Source organism: Arvicola amphibius, chromosome 3 (genome assembly GCF_903992535.2).
Source record: "Arvicola amphibius chromosome 3, mArvAmp1.2, whole genome shotgun sequence".
Classification (NCBI taxonomy): Eukaryota; Metazoa; Chordata; class Mammalia; order Rodentia; family Cricetidae; genus Arvicola; species Arvicola amphibius.
The window spans coordinates 177,816,642-177,839,867 of NC_052049.1; the positions used below are offsets into that span (position 1 = coordinate 177,816,642).

Below are 23,226 nucleotides of genomic sequence, written 5' to 3' on the forward strand. Positions count from 1 at the left end.
CATATTAATTGCTGAAGAATGCGTTTTAGAGAAACTAACTGGGGTGAGTTTTAGAATCCATTACATTTAAAGAGAGTGGAAGCTTTTGAAAAGAGTGAGGGAATGCATATCCCCACCCGAACTGAATTATCTTTGGCTAGACATTGATAACCGGAGGAGCCTGGGATTCCCCAAGTCCCCATTTACAAATATTCTTCATAACCCTTCTGCACACCAATCTGAAGGCAGGTGCAATATGTTTTGAGGAACAGTTAATTTAGGAACCGTCAAACATTTCTCTCCTAGATAATTTCTTTAATTATCAACAGGCATGGGAGGATAGGGTGAGGGAGTGGGGCTGTGTGAGTCAGCAGCAGGCTTGTGTTTGCCTTGGTGTGAAGGTTAGAGGGCAACCTCTGGGGTTAGTCTTTGTGGACTCTTGTTTGCTACTGTGCAAGTCAGGCTACGCACCCCTCGGGCTTTTGGGTATTTTCCCTCCATCTTTCTTCTCCCCAGAGGAGAACTGGGGCTTCAGATGCACTCTACCATGGCTATTTTTTTAAGTGCCTTCTCCGGATCTGAACGCACGTCCTCATAGTTGTATGGCATGCCCTTTACCCACTGAGCTCTCTTCCCAGCCTTCTAATTTATTTGTTGGTTGGTTGATGCTGGGGATTGAAGCCAGAGCATTGCACATGCTCACTAAACATTTTATCACTCAGCTTTAAGCCCAGCTATGCCTTGGCTAATTGGTATCACATTAAAGGGCTGGGCCAGAGGATAAGTTTCCTATCCACAGGGTGGTGACACACTCTTTCATTTTAAGGTCTTCCCAGTTTTAATTTGATTCCACAATATCTCCAAATTCTTCCACATACATAATATAGTTCCAGTCAATCACGAGGCTCATATCATGTTCCTTTAGGACTAGCAGGCATACAACTCCCAGCTGGTGTGTCTTTCTACTTCCTGCTTCTACTCCCACTCCTGCTAGCTCCTCAATAAAGCCATCTGTTGTGATTCCTCAGAGGCTCAGCCTCCCCACAGACTCTCCAAACCCAACCCAGGCTTCTGCTCAAAATATAACAGAAACAGCCACATGGCAGCTGTCCCCTTGCAAGTGCTGCCTGTCACTGAGAGGCAAATTGAAAGAATTCAAGTAGATAAGTCTTTAGAACAATGCCACAAGCCCTCGGGGCTGGGAGCTGAGGCAGGAGGACAGCTCTTGGTGATGCTGGGAGCTGGCATTACTGAACTACATAATTTATACCCAGTTACTGTCACACAAGCCAATAACAACGAGCAAAGGGAGGGGGGCTTGGCATCTTATTAGCCTGCTTCTCATGGTCTCCATGACAAACCCTAGCTTAGTATCTTTTTCTATAGGCTTCTAATGTCTGTATTACACACAAACATGCAAAGGGATTTTTGGTAAATGCCATCTAATTACTGAGGTAGAAGGTAATTCTTACAGTATGCAGTGTTGCTGAACAAGAGGGGACACGGGATCACTCTTCCTATCTGGTTAATTAAAATTGTTGACATTTTAATCCAAAGTACAAGTGTTTGTTGACTACATTGGAAAGATACTTGACCAAAATACATTGATTTTCTACACTGAACATCTTTCTTCGGTTTACAAAGAATGAGTCCACATCAGCCCATTTGAAAGACATCAAATCTGACAGTGGATTCTGAGCCACAGTCTCAGAGCCTTAGCGGCTGAGAAAATAAATTTCAATTGTTTAATCCACATGAAAAGAAATGTGGAGAATGAGAGAGAACTAAAGATAAGAAAAGGCAGTAAGTAGTTCTTTTTTTCCATCTCTTTTTGTACTGAGGAGTTTATCCTGCAAAAGAGGCAAGTGGCGAGTCAAGCAGGTGGTAATTCCACAGAAGGGAGAAAGAGTGGGTTTACCACCTGTCTTAGGTTTTTATTTCTGTGAAGAGACACCATGACCACAGCAACTCTCAAAAATGAAAACATTTAATTGAGGGGGCTCACTTACAGTTTCAGAGGTTCAGTCCGTTATCCTTATGGTGGGGAACATGGAGGCATGCAGGGCAGATGTGGTGCTGGAGCTGAGAGTTCCTACCTACATCTTGACTTAAAGGTAACAGGAAGTCGATGACTCACTGGGTGGTATCCTGATTATAGGAAACCTCAAAGCTCACCCTCACAGTGACACACTTCCTCCAACAAGGCCACACCCACTCCAAGGAAGTAAACCTCCTAATAGTGCCACTCTCTAGGAATTTATGGGGGTCAAATACATTCAAACTTCCACATTCAAGTCCTTTGCCCCCATAAACCTTTAACAATATCATAATACAAAATAAATTTAGTCCAACACCAAAAGTCCCGCTAGTCTATGACAGTCTCAACAATGTTTAAAAGTCCAAAGTTTGAAGTCTTTTTTGAGATTCATGCAATCTCTTAACTATAATACCCTGTAAAATCAAACCAAAAAGCAGATCACACAATTCCAGCATATAACGGTACAGGATATACATTACCATTCCAAAACATAGGGAAGGGAGCATGGTGAGGAAATACTGGACCAAAGCAAGACAGAAAGCCAACTGGGCAAACTCTAAACTTTGCATTGAAATGCTTTGCTTTTTAGCTCTCCAAATTTTCAGCTTTGCTGATTGCAGTACACTTCTTTCTCTTGGGCTGGTTTTAGTTCCCAGTAACAGTTCTCCTCAGCAGGTATCCCATGACTCTTGTGTCTCTAACATCTTGGGCTCTCCAAGGCAATCCAAGCTTCAACTTCACAGCTTCACACAATGGCCTCTCTACTAGGCCTCTATTCAGGGACACTCTGACACATGCCTGGCCCCAGTGGCCTTCCTTAGGCACTGAGACAATTTCCATAACCCATTTCTTCTATCCTTAACTCTAAAACCAGAACCACGTGACTGAAACTGCCAAGTTCTGCTGCTTTCTGAGGCTAGAACATGGCCCCCTTGTTCAATTACATCTTCATTGGCTTTCTGTTTCCCATCTTCACTGCCTAAACTTGGTTTTTCCTGAACTTTCTTTGTGTACTGTGCTGGCCTCAATCTCAGAGACCCACCAACCTCGGTTTTCCCGTGCTGGGACTAAAGGTATGAACCATTATATCATACTCTAAGCTTTTCTTACATTCCTTTTTACAAGTTAGAAGCTGAGCTGGGCGGGATCTGCCTGCCTCTGCCTCCTGAGTGCTGGGATTAAAGGCGTGCACCATCATACCCAACTTGAAGCTTTTCTGTAGTTCATTTTCATTATAAACCTTTATTAGAGTTACCACAGAAACCCACTTGACAGAGTCTATACTAGGCTGCTTTGAGATTCCTTCTACCAATGGAATTAATCCAAACTCTTCACTTTAATTTTGGGAAAACCTTTCCAAAAAGGGCAAAAAACAGTCACTTCCTTTACCAAAATATCGCCAAGAATGATCTGTAGGCAACATACTAAAATTCTTCTTCTCTAAAACTTTTTCTAGTGGCCCCCACAGTTCGTCAAATCACACTCAGCACTGCTGCCTTCCACGCTCCTCCTAGTATGACCCATTAAGCAATGCTTAAGGTATTCCACTGCTTTCCTAACCCAAAGTCCATATCACTCCAAATAAAAGTACGGTCAGGCCTATCATAACAATACCCCACTCCTGGCACCAACTTCTGTCTTAGTTAGATTTTTATTGCTGTGAAGAGACACCAAAACCATGGCCACTCTGATAAATAAAAACATTTAATTGAGGGACTCACAGTTTCAGAGGTTCAGTCCATTATCATCACGGTGGAGAGCATGGTGGCAGATGTGGTGCTGGAGCTGAGAATCCTATACGTTGACTCGGGCGGCAGGAAGTCGACTGACTCACTGGGAAGCATCCTGAGCATAGGAAACCTCAAAGCCCACCCTGACAGTGACATACTCCCTCCAACAAGGCCATACCCACTCCAAGGAAACCACACCTCCTAATAGTGCAACTCTTTGTGAGCTTATGGGGGTCAAATGCATTCAAACTACCACACCACCCCTTTCTGTGACTGACAGTAGTGGGGTGCCAGAGAAGGCAACAACCTTGTGTGCACATTCTGAGGAAGGAAGCAGTCAGAGTCAGAAGACTCAATATGATGGGATGAAGTTGAACTTCAGATCCAAGTGATGTGGGTTTATTGATTTCCTGGTGTTCCCTGGGATCTGAGCACTCCAGACTGTTCCAGTGATCTGTGAACTTACTGTGTAGAATTAATATTCAGTAGCTTCACCTACTATGAAGGTTCCATGTCTATGTTTTCTATGTTTGTCTTACTGCATTTTATCTACTAGTTTTTTAGACCAGGTCTCCTATATCCCAGGGTAACCTCACACTCTCTACATAGCCAAGGATGACTACAAACTTCTGCTTCCCCTGCCTCCACCTCTTGCATGCCAGGATTATTGTGTATCCACCATGCCTGGTTTATATGACACTGGTGTTTAAACTCTGGACCTTGTGCAAGCAAAGCAAACATTCTTCCAATTGAGCTACATCCCTAGCACCACATCTTGTCATTTTTAATGGAGGGAGACAAATATGTAGAGCTCATTTAGAAGCATGCTTAATAAGTACGTTGTGAATATTGGCAAATTAATACACTATTTTCATAGCAGTCACCAAACATCCACTGTATCCTGTCAGAGTCAAAAACATCTTTTGTACAAATTTCAGGGTCTGATAATAAATGCAAAAACAAATTCCACCCATCATTTAAAAGCAATCCATCTGGACCATCACATTTAAACGTGCACACACACAAGCTTCCTTTATCCCAATTTTCTATCTCTCTACTTAAACACAACGAAAGCCAAAGGCATTGATGAGAGAATGCCAATTTCACCACTGAAATTAATCCAGGAACAAAGTGGAATCAAATCAGGGATGTGTGGGAGAGTCAGTCAGTGGCTGAACTGAGGACCGTGTAACCATATGCAAGGGGACCGGTGAGCCTGGTGAACAGTAGGCACTGTGAGGAGGTGGACACACAGGTTTGCGTGGGTGTGGCGGGGTGCATTTCTGTGCTCAGAAAACCACTTTTGTGGCGTAGATGCATAGAAGTGCTTGAGGTAGTGTGAGCATCCCAAATGGTGCCATCCTGACAATAAAAAGCTGTAAAACAAATACTAGCTTTCGACAGAGGTAGAAAATTACCCTGGAACTTCCATTGGTTCCTCCCTGTCTGAGGGAAGACTAACAAGCCAATAATGACAGCTTTTTATGAAATATTCGCTCACACTGGAAGCTGGAGAATCATAAACAAGATTCCCAAGCTCCAGTGTCTCTACAGTGCATGTAGGGGTGCAGGACCAAAGGCTGCCTGGAGAAGCATCTCAGGGCGGAACTGCTTTCCCTCAAGACTGTTGTGTGGACACCAGGGGAAACTCCCTCGAGTGGTCCTCATCTGACTGAGACCTTCCTGGACCACAAGTCAGAAGGACTGTCATTAATACTGCCAATAAAAGTATGCTTTTTCAAATCCTTCCTATTTGTGACTAGTGCAAAACAAATTCTGCTGATATTCACACACGGCCCTTGTGCTCTGCAACACTGTAAACTTATTCCTACTACTTGTCGATTACTTTGTTTTGTTTTGTTTTTGACACAAACCTTGGTGGAATCATCAAATACAGTTTCATTTATTAAATAGTTGAGTTAGAGATGTTGGGAGAGTACATAAGGTATAAAACGTTGAACAAAGAAATGCTGTGTCAATAAGAAGTGTCGTGCTTAGTAAGTGACACAACCTATTGTTAAAAGCAGGTTCCTATCTACAGCACGCATTCACACAGGCTCAAAGGCAGAGGAAGAAGAGGCAACAACAACAAGATCTGCTGCTGTGTGAAGGTGGAGGTTTTCGTCTTTTACTAAGAGTGTTCTTCCCCCTTCACAATGTGTAAGAAGTTCTGTCCATCAACCAAAGCTCTACAGACAGTTCCTTCTGGGTTATCTTTTCTCGCTCCTAATTCTTGCATGGTGTGATGAGATTCTGGGGTTCTTATGATTTGCTTTTTGTCTTTGTCTTGCTCCTCCTGACTCAACTCTACACACCCAGGTTCGGAATGGCCAGGGCTAAGGCTTTATTCAGCTGGTAGAACTAGCTGATCTCAGATGGGGTCTCCATCTCACTTCCCTGGAGAAGAATCAAACCCTCTGCCCTCTGAGCCATGTCCTCTCACACTGCTGCGCAGGCCTTTGAAGACTTGGTTGTTGGCATGCCTTTAGAATTGGATCTCCTTAGGTAAAGAAAAGAATGCACAACCACATGGAGCCTGGCTGACCTACCAGGGGCATTCTCACCATGCGTCAAGACATGGCCTTCTCTGAAGCATTGCTTATTTTGCAAGGTGTCTAGGGCTCTATTCTGCCCCCCTTTTCTGTATTTATTTATTTTTTGTTCCCATAACAGTTACAATGTTATGGCTTATAACTCACATCTTTTATGAGCCTTGGTTTGTTCTCTTTGGCTCATCTGCATCTCCCTAGACTCAGGAGATTTTTCTAATAGGCAGAAACCAATGGCTTGTAAAATGTGCCATGGTGCTAGAACAGAAAAACTTCTAAAAAAAGCAAAAAAATGGGAATATTTTGAAGAACTTTAAAAATTCATTTTTAATGGGTCTCTAGGAACTTTTAAGGAAAATATTCTTCATCATCTCTGAGACCCCCGGAGAAAGCCATAGAGGAAAACTGTTGAGACTTCAGGGATCAAGTAGAAGCCTCAATGTGGAGGCTATACACATTACCAACACCCCACCCCCACCCCCAGTGCGCAGCCAGGGAAGGGGTCTTGGTTGTGGAAAGACTGAATTAGACTTCTCTTCTTGTGACCATGTGGCCTGGGGCTCACCAGCTGAAGAGGGTGTGATAGACAAGGTGTTTCTCTCAGGACCACTGTAATCAGTGATACACGTGCAATTCTCTGGGGTCTCCCTGGGTGACAGGGACTGGTAACTGTCTCTGCTGGTGTGGAAAGACCGCTCTTCTACTGCAGACAAGGAAGGGCTGGCTAATGCTTGTTTGCCAGTCTGATGGTGGAGACATGGAAGGGCTGGTTAGTTAATGCTTGGATCCCATTCCAATGGTGGAGACCCGGAAGGGTTGGTTAGTTAATGCTTGGGTGCCATTCTGATGGTGGAGAAGGGGCAGTCTGGGATGTGATGCACGAAGTGGGTCCTTTCTCTTTGGTTTTGCTGAAATGGCACTTGTATCCCCGCAGGGTGCACTCACCTGCCACATCTGATGCGAGCGGGATGAAAAGGGTTATGAAGTAATACATCTTTGAGAACAGCTCAATTCTAAGAAATAGCCCTTTGCATTTAGTGATTTGCATGCTACTCTATGTTCAAAGTGGGAAGACCACCAATACTTTTAAGCAAAAGTGAATTCAGTGAAAATGACAAACACAACTCTCCTCCCAAAATCTAACAATCCTGTCACGGGTACCTGACATCTCTGAATGAAAGAAGAAAGATAAACTCGCCCTCACATTTCATAACTGTGAATCCACCTTTCAGGCTGGCTCTAGGAATAGCCAGGTACGGAGATATGTTGTGATAGAGTGGAGATCTCAAAGTGAGGAGGAGTCTGGGGGCTCCAAAGTCACTTAGTCCAGAGAGAGAAAAAAAGAGAAAGAGAGAGAGAGAGAGAGAGAGAGAGAGAGAGAGACAGAGAGAGGGGGGATGATTATGACATAACACAGAGAGTATCTAGAGTTTCCCCTGAAAACCTTGTCTAATATAACTAGAAAGCAAAACGCTGGTGAACTAGAACAGGTTTGGGTGGGAGGAGGAAGTAACGACAATGAGGAGGTTTTTAAAAGGCTTTTTGAAAGACCCTTGGGACTTAAAGTTCATAAATGTAGGCACTAACGGAGCCAAAGACATGGGCAAGAACCTACCAAGAAGCCAATCGAGGAGGGAAAAGAAACACGGTCAGGACTGTGTGTGCTCAGAATAGCTCTTTCTCTCTTAACTTATTCCATTAAAGTCCTTAGGAAGCCAGATTTTTCAAACAAATTTATGGTTACCAAGCCGTCAGAACTCACTCATAAAAATACTTTTATTTTTTCCTTGCTGTGTTTCCTTTCTTGTTGCCCCAGCTCTCTTTCCTTTGTTTCAAGAAGCTGCTGCTTTCCATTTTCTATTGTGTAATTAAAAAACAAAAACAGCATGGTTTGTCGTCCAGTTTCTCTTTCTCTCTCTCTCTCTCTCTCTCTCTCTCTCTCTCTCACACACACACACACACACACACACACACTCACATACAAACAACACACACATACATAGACACCACATACACACCACACCCCATTACACACATACACACACCACACTCACATACACTCCACACCCCACTACACATACACACACCACACGTACACACCACACCCCACTACACACATCCACACACCACACTCACATACACTCCACACCCCACTACACACATCCACACACCACACTCATATACAAATATCACACATACACTGCACACACTCCACAAACACACACACACACATGCATGCACACATACAAATGAGGAAAAGCATCACCACACCTGTGATGCGAAATGCCCAACAAATGAAACTAGAGCAGCTGAAAGATAACACAAAGGCAGAGGCTGTCGTCCCTGACCCAACCAAGTCCTCTCCCTACGAACTCCTATGGGGTACAGGAAACCCAGACATTCACATGGGGAAACCTGTCGGAATTTTCATGCCTAAAAATAGCAGTTCCTGTCATCAGCTCCGAGACCTGTTAACCTGTCCCCTAATCCCAACATGATACTTCTCAACCCCACTCCTGCGAATGTAATAATTAGGGCAATTAATGGAAGAAACATGGGGACATTTCCATAGAAACCTTTTCCAAACTATTATTTTTCGAACAGTATGTTCCACAAGGATTTATCCGCGTGACTCCCACAGCTGTTAGTAAAAATCAGACAGACCATTAAACCCTCATGGTACTCTCTTGTCATTTATCCTTCTGCTTCTGATGGCACAAGGCAGGCACAAAAATTGCACAGCATGTCCCCAGAGCTGTCACACCTGACAGCCCTCCTGTTGCTTCTCTGAGGATTGTGAACAAACTATTTTCTCAAATTAAATATATAACATGTATGTTTATATGTATGTGTTTTGTATCTATATGTTGAGAAGTTTTGAATATTAAAATGTATGGAGATTATAGGTAAAATAATTAAACAAATCCATTCTAAAATCATCAAATCCCAGGGAAGGAGAATTAAAGTAGGAAAATAAAATCCCAACAGCTGTACATTAAAGTATCGTTTTCTTTGTCTTTTCTCTGTGGGCACATGCGTGCACATGTGCATGCAGAGGCCAAAGGTTGACTTGGTGTGTCTTCTTCGATTGTTCCCACCTCATTTTTTGAGGCAGGGTCTCTTCACCAAGACTGGCCCTCACCACTGTGTCTAGACTGAATGAACATCGAGTCCCAGAGAGTTCCCTGTGCCAGGCTTCCTATGTGGATTCTGGGGGTTGAATATAGCTCAGCATGCTTGTGTGGTAAGAACTGTATGACCAAGCCATAACTCCGTACATAACGGTATTTTATTTGTCGCACCAAATTATACCCCCTTCCGCCACTCAGCTGCTCTCTTCTATCTCCACCCAACACCAGGAGTGGAAAGTCCCATTATGAACTACAATAAGTAAACAGAACAAGGAAAGAGACTTATTTAAAGGCAAAACTTTTCCCAAATGCCACCGACACCAGCTGCTAAATAAGTTAGACTGAACATATAGGACTTGCTGTCAGCTCTGGTTAAATAAGCACATAGATTCCACGAAGGTGTAATTGGCCCCATCTCCAACTTGCTTCAGAACATTAGGGAAGCAGTAACAGTCTTATTCAGGGTTGTTAATACTAGCAGTACGCCATTACAATAGAATAACGTACCTGAAGGAAGATACCAATAAAGCTAAACACATCCTTATTTATAGAGCTTGCGTGCAGGCATGTCGGAAAGGGGACTGTGGCTTTGGTCTATTTTCAAACATACTCATGCAACAGATAATTGGATGTTCTTGCCAGAACTACCGTGAAAACTGTCTCATTGTTCTCTTTCCCATAGAACACAGAGGGATTGGAGGAGAATGAGGGACCACGAGGTGACAGGGTGAGCTCTCAAGCCTGGGTCACTTCCTAGCATCTCAACACTCAAAATTAACACTTCATAGTTTACAGTTTCCTATGTCTCCAGGTACTGCCCCCCTGAAAAAGGTCAGAATTTTAACAATGTATACGTTTGAAAGGAATTGATATACTCAACTGTCCTTTTCCATTCAACAGCCTTTAATTACAGCTATGGTCCTGTTACATTTGAATTGGATGACTGAGATGTTTCCATTAGCTTTTAAATATTCACACTTTCTCCAGCCACCCTACCCCTGACCAATCCCTCTGTAAGATACACACACTCCCTGTACACACTAAAATGAACACAGATAGACATAAACCCAGCTGTGCCTAATCTGTAAGCTAGTATTTCTAGCAGGCTGACTCCCTCCTACTCCGCAATTCTTCCCTGAAGAAATCATTGCATACCCGTGGCTCCTCAAATGAGGGATGGAGGTGTGATGTTTGAAATGTTTCCAAACTTCAGAGCATTACCTGGAGATTTCTGTGTTATCCTATTATCATATTATTAGTTAGCAAGACAAACAGAATGTACATTCCCTGGCCAGGCTCTCCCTTGGCTCAAATTTCCTCATGTGTCTATTATTGACAGAAGTCTGAAAGGCAAGTGCAGCTGTATCTCCAGGGCACCTGGGGATTTTACCCACACTCGGATCTGTTTGCCCCTCTCATGGCTTGTCTGACTTTGGCGGTTCTCAGCTCACATGTTCGGGAACTTTGTCTGACAATGCGAGCCTGTGTGGTTTTTGAAAGCGGTATTTGGTATTCAGTCTGAAAGTACTCAAGTCTCAGGAGCATCCAACCTTCTCTGACCAGAGAGAGCACTGGGCAGAAGGCTGATCTAGGCTCAGTTTCTTCGCTGAGCACCACCAAATGTTCATGCTCTGCTTCTGTGCATACTAGTCCTGAGTCCTGATGGCTGCTAGGACTAGTATGCACAGTCCAGCAGAGATTTATCTCAGCCTGGAGGAGGCTGAGGTGGAAGGATTGAGACTGTAAGGTCAGGCTGGACTGTGTAGTGAGACTCAGTTGGGGGCGGGGGAAGCAAAATAAACCAGTACCACTGTCTTTGCAAAGGATCCCAGTCCAACCTGAGTGCCTCAAGGCCATTGGAGCACCATTTACTCAAAACAGAGACTGAAAAACAGACCAGAAATGCGTTCAATAAACATAACACAAATCTGTTTGGATTTTTCAGTACAATATACTGTCCCTTTTCTCTTTTTAAATTATTTGGCAATTTCATACATTTTCTGAGCTCTTAGACTCTTATTCCTCTCACCCATCCTCTCTGAAACTTTCCTCCCAGCAACCCCCCATGTTGATTTCTCTTTAAAATACATTTATTTTTGTTTTATGTGTATTAATGTTTGCTTGCATGTGTACCGTGTGCATGAAGCTCCCACACAGACCAGAGGAAGGCATCTGATCCCTGGTACTGGAGTTGCCAATGGTCACATGGCACTATGTGGGCGCTGGGAATGGAACCTAGGTCCTCTTCAAGAGCACTAAATGCTCTTAACCTCTGAGCCATCTCTCCACCCTGTCTTAATTTTTTTCACCTACTGAAACTGGTCATGGGTGTTTATGAGTGAGATCCTGAGCAGGGAGATTTTTGCTGGACTTCCCTCCATGTGGTCCATCTGAACTATAATTTAGAATATAAGGCATTTTCATAGACAGACCTCTATCTGCAGCACAGTTTTTTGCCTCATGTAAGTCATTCAGCGAACAGTTGCTATAAGGAAAGTGCACAAGGCAAAGGACTTTCGAGAACAGAGGTAAGAGCAGGTGTGATGACTCACACCTAGAATCCCAGCATCAGGGAGATGCGGACACGAGGATCCAGAGTTTATGATCATCTTTGGGCTTTAGAGTGAGTTTGGGATCAGACGAGGCTGTGAATAAAGTCTATCAGTACTTCCCATCCAAGGATCAGGGACAACCCTGGCAGGTGGGGTGTGAAAAGATCTAAGAGCCAATGAATGAGGTGGAGAGAGGAGATTTGTGAAACCCTGTATAAAAACAAAACAGAAACCAGACAGGAAATATCTCCCGCAGAGAGAAAGCTCGGTGGTTAAAAACACATATTGCTTTTACAGATACCACAGGCCCAGTGCCCAGAACTCACAACGGGAAGCTCACAGTAACACCCCTTTCTGGCCTCCAGAATGGCTGCACTCACGTGTGACATACTCCACACAGATAAATAAAAATAACAAAAATAAACCTGAAACAGTGAATGGCTTCCATAGCTGTCAAAATCCAAGGGGGATCGTCTGCAGCAGTTATAACACAATCTAGGAATATCTCAGGGTATTTTCTCTTTCTGCTCTGCAACCAGAAAATCCTGTGTTTTGTGGCACGCAAGAATGCAGGCTTTCTTGGTCTGCTAGGTGGGCAGAATGGTGGACTGCCTGTTGTCATCTTTGTTATTTTATCTAACCCTGGAGGATGTTATCGCTGTTAACCAACAGTGTGTAGAAGCCAACAAGAGACTTGCTGTTTTGCTGACTGTCCATTCTGACTACCATCTCAATATTTATGTTTATGCCCATGGATCTGTGTTCCTCTCAACTTCTGTTGGGGAAGTTTCTTTTTGCAGGAGACAGTGGCACAGTACTGAGAGTAAGCCACCGAGGACAAATCACATCTATCAATACTTCCCACCCAAGGCTCCAGGAACACTGTGGAAGGGGGAGGGGGGAGATGTGAGTGCTAATGATCGAGGCAGAGAGCTGAGAAATGCTGATCTGTTGTCATGACATGGTCGATGAACACATCAGCCCACAGCAGCAATGGCTGTCTGGCAGCGCGGATGGGGCCCACATACGGTGATGGAGCTATGAGCTGTTCACAGCTGAAAGAGGCAAGTTCTCTCTCCTTTGGGGATGTGGCTGTGGGTATGTTGTTTCCCTCCCCCAGAGGAAGAATCTTGTCCCCGGTGTGACTAATATCGGCGCACTCAGGGTCCTGCTCAGCCAGTTGTAAGGACTCCAGTTCTTTTCATAAGAATTCACTAGCTGTGCTGGGGAGCTAACTTAGGGAGGAAAGCTCCTGCTGGGCAGCCTGGGAGCCAGAGTTCTAATCCCCAGTTCCCCCAGTAAATGCCAGACGGGCATGGTGGCCTGCCTGAGATTTCAGCATTCGAAGGTGGAGTCCAAAGGATGCTGACTGGGAAGAGTAGCCACGTCTGAGAATAAGGCAGAAGAGAGATGAAGCATTCCCAGCACCAGCCTTGAGTCACTGCTTGCCACGCACACCTAGACACTAGTTTGTCTATATAAATGAATAGTGCATAGACAAACACATGAATATATAATACATACACATGCATACATGCATAATGGGAAAAGAAATGATAAAATAAATTAGCACGTGGAGTTTTTAAGGACTAGGAAAGACATGGCAACTATCAGGGGATCAACTCTGCCAAAAGTGTAGAAGAGAAAGGGAGAGAGAGAGAGAGAGAGAGAGAGAGAGAGAGAGAGAGCCAGGGAGGGAGGGAGGGAGGGAGGGAGGGAGGGAGAGAGAGACAGAGAGAGAGAGAGACAGAGAGACAGAGAGACAGAGAGACAGAGACAGAGAGACAGAGACAGAGAGACAGAGAGACAGAGACACACAGAGAAAGACACACACACACACATACACACACACACACACACACACAAACACACAGATATGCTTTTTATTACAATTAAATATGAGTGGCAGGGAGCGTCCGGAAGCAGAATAGGGAGAAATCTCCCTGGCTTTAATGAACTAAAATGTTCCATGTGTGACAGCCCAGAAGACAGGAGGAAGAGTGAGACAGAGCGTGTCTGAGTCACTGGGTCAGAGTTGATTTGTTCTTAAAGATGGTGGGGGTGGAGTGGGGGATGAGGGTGGAATGGAGTAGGGGATGAGGGTGGGGTGGCACTGCACAGTTCCTCTGGAAAACACAGCTGTCACAAACCATCTAAAGCAGTGGTTCTCAACCTTCCTAATGTTGGGACTCTTTAATAGAGTTTCTTATGTTGTGGTGACCCCCAACCATAAAACTATAAATTGTTCCATTGCTCCTTTGTAGCTGTAATTTTGCTACTGTTAGGAATTGTAATATAAATATCTGATAAGCAAGGTATCTGATATGTGATTCCCCTGAAAGGGTCATCCAACCCCCAAAAGTGGCTGAGACCCACAGGCTGAGAACTGCTAGTCTAAAGGTACTCTGTCTAAATAAGAGAATTGTTGCCACAAATAAGCCAATCACGGCATGTGCAAACTCTGCTGGCTTCACTAGACTCAGCAAAGGTCTTCTGACCTACGGAATGTAGAACACACATGCTTTATCACAGAACAGCTGTAGGAGTCTGGCCACTTGGATATTATTAGCACAGGAGTCTCTGTGAGTCTGAGATAACATCTGCCACCAATCTACAGTAAGTTCAACCTTGTAGGAAGCTCTGCTGGGGTGGTAGACCAGGGCTCAGGGGCAGCCATCAAACCTAGGGGCACAAAGCTCTCAGTCCGCATCTGTGTTCTGGTGGTGGCACATCTGGGGACCATGTCATTCATGAATGCCTCTCCCTCTCAGACCACAATTCCTATTACCCAGGCCCTGGAATCTGCCTGTCACCACTCTGAACATGAACTGTAGATGGAACAGCCATTGGGGCGCCAATCTGTAGATGGAGCGCCCAGCTGTGTCCTGCCACCCGGCTAGCTTTACCCAAAATAATTACACGGAAACTGTATTCTTTTAAACACTGCCTGGCCCCTTAGTTTCAGCCTCTTATTGGCTAACTTCTCACATCTTCCTTTAACCCATATTTAGTAATCTGTGTAGCACCACGAGGTGGTCGCTTACCAGGAGAGATCTTAACCTGTGTCCATCTCGGAGAGGAGAGGCATGGCGACTGCTTATGGCGACTGCCTGAAGCGTCTGCCCAACTCTGCTTCCTTTCTCCCACAATTCTGTTCAGTCTACTCCACCTACCTAATTTTCTGTCCTCTTAAAGGGTCAAGACAGTTTTTTTATTAATCAATGAAAGTAACACATAGACACTCCTCCATCAATGAACGATCCTTGGGATTTGCTCTTTATTATACTGGGTCACCATCTCTCCTTAGAAATGGCATATCTATGGTGCTATATAAAACCCGGGACAAGTCAGACATCAGGTTACCAAGTCACGTGATTGAGACCATCTACATGTACCCTCCAGGGAAACAGGAGGGAATTTCTACATCTTTCAATATTGCCACGATGCCTTATAAAGGAATGAAAATGCTACAGCTACTTCCTCATATGCTGTCAGTCATCGGTACAGACAATGGAGAATAGGCACAGTCAAAGGGTGACCAGTGACTGTGATAAACCTAATTCTGGGGCCCTGTTAACACAGCACATGACCCCCTGAGACCTGGACACAGACCCGAGCTCTGTATTTAGGAGGTTACAACATAGTTGTAGCTACATTCCATTCTTCCATGACACCCTATCATGGGACTAATATAATTCTTTAGATGCTGAAAGTCACACACTGACACTCTGTTAGAGAAACATGAGATCAGTAGAATTGATGACCCGCATCTTGACTCCTCCAAACACAACCCTGACCCAAAGGCAAACTTCTCTCTGGTACCTTCTGAGGTCTCGGAGATTACATGATAACTGTGTGTGAATATGTGTTTTCATGCAAATGCAAGGGTGGTGTATGTGTAGGTATTCATACCCATGTGGAGGCAAGAGAAGATCTCATTCCTTAATGCCATACACCTTGGCATTTGAGACAGGGCCTCTCGCTGGCTCTGTGTTTGTTAAGTAGACCAGCCTGGCTGGCCCATAAGCCTCCAGGGTCCACTTGTCTCTGTCTCTCCTGGGCTAGGATTACAAACTCAAACCATCACACTCCTTTTTAAACTTCTGACCTGGGTTCTGGGACTCAAATTCATATCTTTATGCTCACGTGGCAAATATTTTAGCATCTGCGCTTTCTCACAGCCCTATAAACATAATTATAGTATAAACATTAGCAGATAAAGATAGGAGAGTGTGGTATGCAAATATGCTATCCTCCAGGCTTGAGCAGGAGGCACAACACAGTCCCTAGAGGATGCTGGAGATTTCCTGGCAATTGCAAAATGCATGGTCCAAGGATATCCTTTATAAGCAACTTCAAACCCTTTGCTTTTTTACTTCTATAGAAGTACAAAGGCTGCTCAGAGGTCCCAAAGGAATATAGCATTTAAACAAAAACTGGCGGCTGTAGGTTGCTCTAATTTCTCCTCAAAGACTTTAACTAGGTCATAATATGAACTTAAGAACACATAGCCATCCAAGGTATAAAAGCACTGAATTCTGTCTCCGATCTGGATCTGGCAAAGCTGTAGCAACATGGGCCTTGGAGATCTTGGGATGTTTGTGCTTCTAACTAATCCTTGGCAAGGACTGTGAGGTTTTTTTCTTTTTTCTAGCTTATAAAAACGGCACATATCTTATCCATGTCACCCACATGTTATCTGTATATATTATATATCTGTCTACCCATTTATCCGCAGAGATCAGATCTCAGAGCAGGGATTCAGGAAGGAGCCACAGTAGGAACCCTGCCTCTTCAGCGTGACCTACTTACAGAGGCAGTGTCTCCCGCCGGGCATCTTCAGCATGACAATTAGCAGTTCTCCCCTCCCCAACCCCCCCTCCCCACAGTGCGGTCAGCAGGAAGACCCAGAATTCTGCCTAGCGGCAATCCCCTCAGCCCTGCCGGGCGGGCACCTGCTGCTGGCTCTCTTTGGCGTGTGACACAGCAGGGAAAGAGACCGGTTCACTGTGAGACCTACTACTCACTCTCTTACAGTGCATCGGCCCCCCTTCCCGCTGCACAGTGGATGCCGCGCTCTGGGTGGCAGGCGTGTGGCCATCGTCAGTGCATGCTGCATGGTCAGGAGCCTTCTTCTAAAGACCTTGTGGAGGTTTAGGCTGGTGTCAAAACACCCTCATTTGACTCCTTGAGAACTTGTGGAAATACTCTCTTTGAAAAAGCAAGACCGTACAGGCTGGAAAGATAGGACGTGCTGGTCTCCCTGCTTTCAAATAAGCCCAGAGGCTGTAAAAATAGCTTGTGGGAAACAACTGCGCATGCATAGACCCGGTACACACCTCGTCTCCTTCTCTTACCTTTTAATTTCCCACACAGTTTATCAAATGCCTTGTTAGCTTCCCTGGACAGGGAAAACATGTGACTTAAATTGTCTCTTTTGGGTACTCATCCGCTGAGTACTTGTATGAAATTCACCATCAGAACTAACCAAGCCGGAGGACAGAAAGGAAACAGGCTTCACATACCTGCTTGCTGTGCAGTCTGGGGTATTTGCTGACTCCGCTGAGCGCTGTACTGGACTGAGGCCAGGGGTCGGTACTGCTGTGTGGTTGAGGTAGGGTACTGACCAGATGGATAGTAATATACGGGCATCTGTGGGACATGGCAAGAGAGAAGCAGAGGTGAGAACTATGTGTCATCTAATTGTGGCAGATGGTAAAGGTGGACCTCTGTCCTCTTTCACCCCTGCTTCAGTGCACAGACTTCTTTCTCCGGTGATGGGAGCTACCTCCTGTTCATGTTCTGGATGCTGAGAAACTTTCATGACCTGCTTTGATCATTGCAAAGAGGCAGAAGTGAAGTCTGGGCTTCCTAAGCCAGCACTTGAAGGAGCCTTGCCATCCTGCTGCCGGAGGAAGGATATAGTCACCAGGGAAACACCTATCTACCGTGCAGCAGAAAGAAGCCAGAAACTCCCCATGACTGGCAACCCTTAGTCTTTATGGAAACGAACTTAGCTTCTTACGAGGAGTCCCGGCCACTTGATGACTATGTCATGAGCAGCCAAAAGGCCACCTGATGTTTAGTAAAGGCTTCAAAGAGTGATTGACACAGAGCCTATATCAAAATATACAGATACGTAAAACAAATGGAACCTGCAGCAAGATATTGTATGTATTTTCTGCAAACTTATTTTTTTATGCATGAACTTAGGGTTTCATGCATACCAAGCCCTAGCAATCACCTAGCTATATTCCCAGGCATCTTGTGAATATAGACGTATACACACATGTTCACGTGTGTGAGCATGGGTATGGAGGCCTTGAATTCATAACTTTTAATGCCTCATTTTCCTAGATGCTGGGTTATAGGTCTGTAACCCTAGGCCTGCCTATCTTCTGTATACCATTTAATGACTGACAGTCAGTGGAAACATCCTAAATCTTCTCATTGAGGTCAGATTATTTCCTGATACAGAAGATGTCTTTGTCTACCTATTAATGCCAATGCAATGCTGCTTTCTTTCTGATTTCAGCTGTGTCCTTCTATTCCCGGGCCTCTGGCTTTTCTCTTATCATCTTTCTTGAAGTAACTGACTTCAAGAAAAGTGACTGACCATTTCATACCTAAGAGTTTACAAGCTGTGTATGGAGAATAAGATTATGAGCCATTTTTTCATAGTTCTGACATTTACGGCTATTTTACTTTCTGATTTATGTCAATACTACAACAGTTTCCATCTTTCTACTAGAGTATATCATATGGTCCCTACCTTTATCCCAAGGTAGAAGAAAAGAAAACACTGTACGGCTGTGGTTCTGCATCAACACGAATTTTATTCTCACTTTCTAGTATTATAGATGACCAAGGGACAGGGGCTGGAAGAACCTAAAACTATTCTGCCGCAGTGATGGACCCACATTTGGCAAGTTCCTCATTGTATGCATTGTTCATGGTGATTTAACCTTACTATCTCTCTCCCTCTCTTCCTTCCTCCCTCCCTCCCTGCACCCATCCACCGTCCACTCTGTGTGGGGGTGTGGCAAGTGGTGGTAGAATATGTGTGCGCACACGCACACATGTGCATGGGAGTACCTCTGTGTATGTGGAGACCAGAGTGTGACTTTGGGTGTCTTCTTCAGCAACTCTTCCTTTTTAAAATTATTTATGTTACTCTTTGTGTACAAGTGTTTTGCCTGTATGTATGTATGTTCACTATGTTCGTGTGCAGTATCTGTGGAAATCGGAAGAGGAACTGGGATTATGAATAGGTGTGGAGCACCGTGTAGGTGCTGGTAACTGATCCTGGGTCTGCTGCAGAACCCACAGGCACTCTTAACCAACGAGCCATCTTACTTTACAAAAGGAAAGACCCTCCGCTTTGTTTCTGACATACGGTCTCTCACTAAACCTGGAGGTCAACAACGTCTTTAAACTGGGTGGCCAATAAAGTCTAGGGATAAGCTTGTTTCTGCCATTGGCCCTCCCCCAGTTCTGGTATTTAGATGTGCTTAGCCACACCCATCTTTTACAGGTGCTGGTAATCCCAGCCCAGGTCTTCACGCTCTCATGGCAATCATCCAAGTAGAAGGGAAGTGAGCTGAGCCCAGAGAAATACTTTGAAAGACCAGCATGAAAGCTTTGATGGGAGAAAAGAATAAAGATGACCTAAAGGGGTGTAAACGCACATTTTGAACTGACCACATTAAGGGTGGAGAATCCAACTGGATTAAGATAGGAAAGAAATAAGTCATGGGAAGAAATAACCAGAAGTAACAGATTCTTCTTCTATGTCTGGTCTCCATGTCAGGTGGCTTTTAGCCTCAGTCATGAGTCTTGATGATTCCTCTTAGTGGCATTAAGAAAGCACACACAGCTGGAGGAGACAAGCATTCCAAGGTAGTCCTCTGAAGAAACTGAATATATTTCCATAGACATGCACCTGCAGATTGACTCTTCCCAATGCTGCGTAGTTGGCTAGCTAGACTTAAAATGTACATCAGACGTCACTATGGGTTGTGACCTACATCTGTTTCTATGGGTCTGTTTGTTCCCAATCATAAAACTTGAAATAATTAATTTATTAGTAAAATAATTAATACATTAATGGGATAATTTCTCCTATTACTTAAATTATATTAAAGATCACTTTAAATCCCACCAGGGACGAAATATTATTGAGATGGTGACTGGAGGTGCACTATTAATTAATCACTCAAAGTGAACAACTGAAGAAAAATCATTTTCTGGTGTAGGGTTTTGTGTGGTTTGAAGAGACAATAATTTATTCACGACACGAAGGCAGCGGAACAATCGGCACCATGGTGACATGCACTTTAAGCTGCACCTCCCAGGCTATACTTCATAATTAGGATGGGAACTGGTTGGGAAAATGCATGCCTCGAAAATGGACCAGAAGATGTTGGCGTGCATTTTCCATCTTGACAGTAATCACTTCCAATATTCTGCAAGGGATACCCAGGAGAGCCCCAGAGATGTATGGGGCTGAACAAGGAACACATAATCAGTCTTAGAGAAGACAGTAAAAACTGGAGATCTGTGGTGCCTTCCATGCTCCAGTCAATTAAATATGATTAATGGCTACCCGTGTAATCGGGGTGGGCTCCGCCTCCCCTGGGGCAGAGGACAGGACGGTGGGCATTGGCTTTCCCCTGCTCTTTGTATTCACACAGACAGGCCTGTCTGTAGCTTAGATCCAGACGGAGGGTGGTTTGAAGTGATAAGAAGGGAAAACAAATGTCTTGAGCAGCAAGGGAGAGAATTTAAGGTTTCCTGGTTCAGGACATCCCCTTCCCAGGTTCCCCAATGGAAACAGCATCACATATAAATCTGATGCCGTGTGTGTGTGTGTGTATGTGTGTGTGTGTGTGTGTACATGTGTACATGCAGAAGCCAGAAGCCAACTTTACATGTCATTTCTCAGGTTTTGAGATATGGCTGCTAACTGACCTGGAACTGGCTGATTTGGCTAGACTGGCTAGCCATCAGGCCCCAGGGATACACCTGTTTCTGTCTATCCAGGCCTGGGGTTGCAGTGTGCCCCACCACACCTATCTTTTGAATGTGGGTTCTGGGGACTGAACTCAGGTCTTCATCTTTGTACACAAAGCGCTCTTCCGAGGGAGCAATCTCCCTAACCTGAGTCAATCCTTTCCACGGCCTTACGCTAGCAGCATGGAAAATGGGTCATCTCCCTGTTAGAACCTCGGTGAGGTTCATTTGACTCACTTTCTGGGCCCCAGGGCTGCCTGTCTGGTGAAGCGGACAAAACATATCGGTGCCGGTGACTATAAGCATGAACAAGACGGCAGGACAAGTGACAGACGTCAAAGGACCACAAGCCATCAGTGGTGAAGAAGGGAAGGAAAGCCCACACCTACCTGCGCAGGTGCAGGCTGCTGTACAAATCCCTGGGGAGAGGGCGGGGCCTGCAGGACCTGCTGGGAGATGGGAGGGCCGGAGTCCGAGAAGCCCGCTGTGGAGAGCTGCTGCCCTGCAGAAGTGATGACGTAGCTTGGTGGCTGCGCCGGTTGTGGCATGAGGGAGGCCGGATAGACTGGGCCCGAGGGAGGTTCGGGGGTGTCTCCGGAGGACTGCCGGCTCATGCTCAGCTGGCTGAACTGAGCGGCCACCTCTTCTCTCTGTGACAGGGAAAAAATGAAGAGCTTGTGAGGGAAGGTGAGCCTAGTTATGAGTAAGGGAAACTGAGGCAGACACACACACGAGAGTAGAGCAAGAAGGAGGAAGCATATACTGAGAAGAACTGAAATAAGAGAATTCTTCGGTCAGACATAACAAGAGCGCAAGAAAACAAGCTTTGCTCAGCAGGAGAGTCGGGAGGCGGGAAGCAATTTGACCCAAATCTTGTTCCCTCAATAGAAGGAAATATTTCTTTATCATCAAGGGGTCGTGCTCCAGAGAGGAGGCTCTGCAGCAAGGGGCGGGGTTTGCTGTCAGCTGGTCTCCAGTGGCAAGTCTGGATCTTCCTGCTTGAGAGAAGACAAGCCCTTCTTCCGGAACGTGAATGGATACACACACCCATCTCATAGAACGCTGGTTCCCCGGATCTAACCTGCTGCTTACGGACTGTGCGCTGCTTCCACACGGACCCATTCCTAGTCAGGGAAATGCATCAGGAAATAGGGAGTTGGATTCCCAGGGGAACAGCAGCAGGAGCTCACGGTAGTGCTGGTTGTGCCCTGACTCAGAGTTTTAGATACTGCTGACATCTTTACAGCAAGATCATACCACCTGTCTGTTCATGACATCAGACTCGAAGGACAATGGCTGTGCTTAGCCAGTCAACCCTGTGTGTGTGTCCATGTTCATGTGTGCATATGTGGGCATGGGTGCACATGGGTACATATGCATGAGAAGTCAGAGGTCAATATTGGGTGTCTTTGTCTGGCATTTCTGCAGATTATGATTTGAGACAGGGTCTCTCAGTGAACCTGGAGCTCACCAGTTTGGCTAGCCTGGCTGGCTAGAAAGCCCAGAATGTCTTCCTACTTCTGTCTCCACTGCACTGAGTCTATGGTCCTCACTACATGCTCACCTTGTTGTGTGGGTCCTGAGTATCTGAACTCAGTTCCTAAAGCTTAGCAAACATTTTACTGACTGAGTCATTTCCCCAGCCATCTAGTCAGTCAGCCTTAAAAGGGGTATCCAAAAACAGGTGAAAAAAAGAAAAAAAAAAGAAAGTTTCTGGAGGGATGGATGTATCAGTCAGGCACAGACATCTTCACATATACAACAGTCACCACAGGCCATGCATTGAGCATCATCTATAGCTGAGCAGGAAATCTGTAGAGCTCATGAAAATGCTGTGTGTGAGCATGTGTGTGTGGTGTGTGTGCATACGTGCATGTGTGAGTATGTGTCATGTGTGCATGTGTGTGTGGTGTGTGCACGTTCGTGCATGTGTGAGTGTGTGTACATGCATGTGCTATGCATATGATACTTTACCAGGGGGAAGTGTTGCGTTGGCGACACAGGCAGGAGATGCTGGGTGGGAAAAGAGACCGCTGGATATTGTACGGACTGGGAAGACGGCTGCAGGCCCTGGACAGTCCAAGAAAGGAAACACTGGTCAGGTGACAGGAGAGTGTCAGGGGCTGCAATTCCATTCCTTGGGAAGTACATTGCTGTCCTTAACAGGTTCCCTAAGATCACTCAGTGCAGAGAGTAAAACCAACTACACAGGCAAGCCTAAGGCTGTGTATGCCA

At 45.1% G+C, this 23,226-nt stretch overlaps 1 protein-coding gene across 9 annotated transcripts in view; it reads right to left on the reverse strand.

Annotated features, from left to right (window-relative positions):
- The window catches only part of Arpp21 (cAMP regulated phosphoprotein 21), a 142,747-nt gene that overhangs the window by 35,896 nt on the left and 83,625 nt on the right, over positions 1-23,226 (reverse strand). For all 9 annotated transcript variants that reach the window (XM_038321389.1, XM_038321392.1, XM_038321396.1 and 6 more), the window contains 3 exons: positions 22,966-23,061; positions 21,381-21,641; positions 17,505-17,631 (listed from right to left, as the gene is read on the reverse strand). In XM_038321389.1, coding sequence (XP_038177317.1) covers positions 17,505-17,631; positions 21,381-21,641; positions 22,966-23,061 — 484 coding nt within the window. The remainder of the gene's footprint in view (positions 1-17,504; positions 17,632-21,380; positions 21,642-22,965; positions 23,062-23,226) is intronic.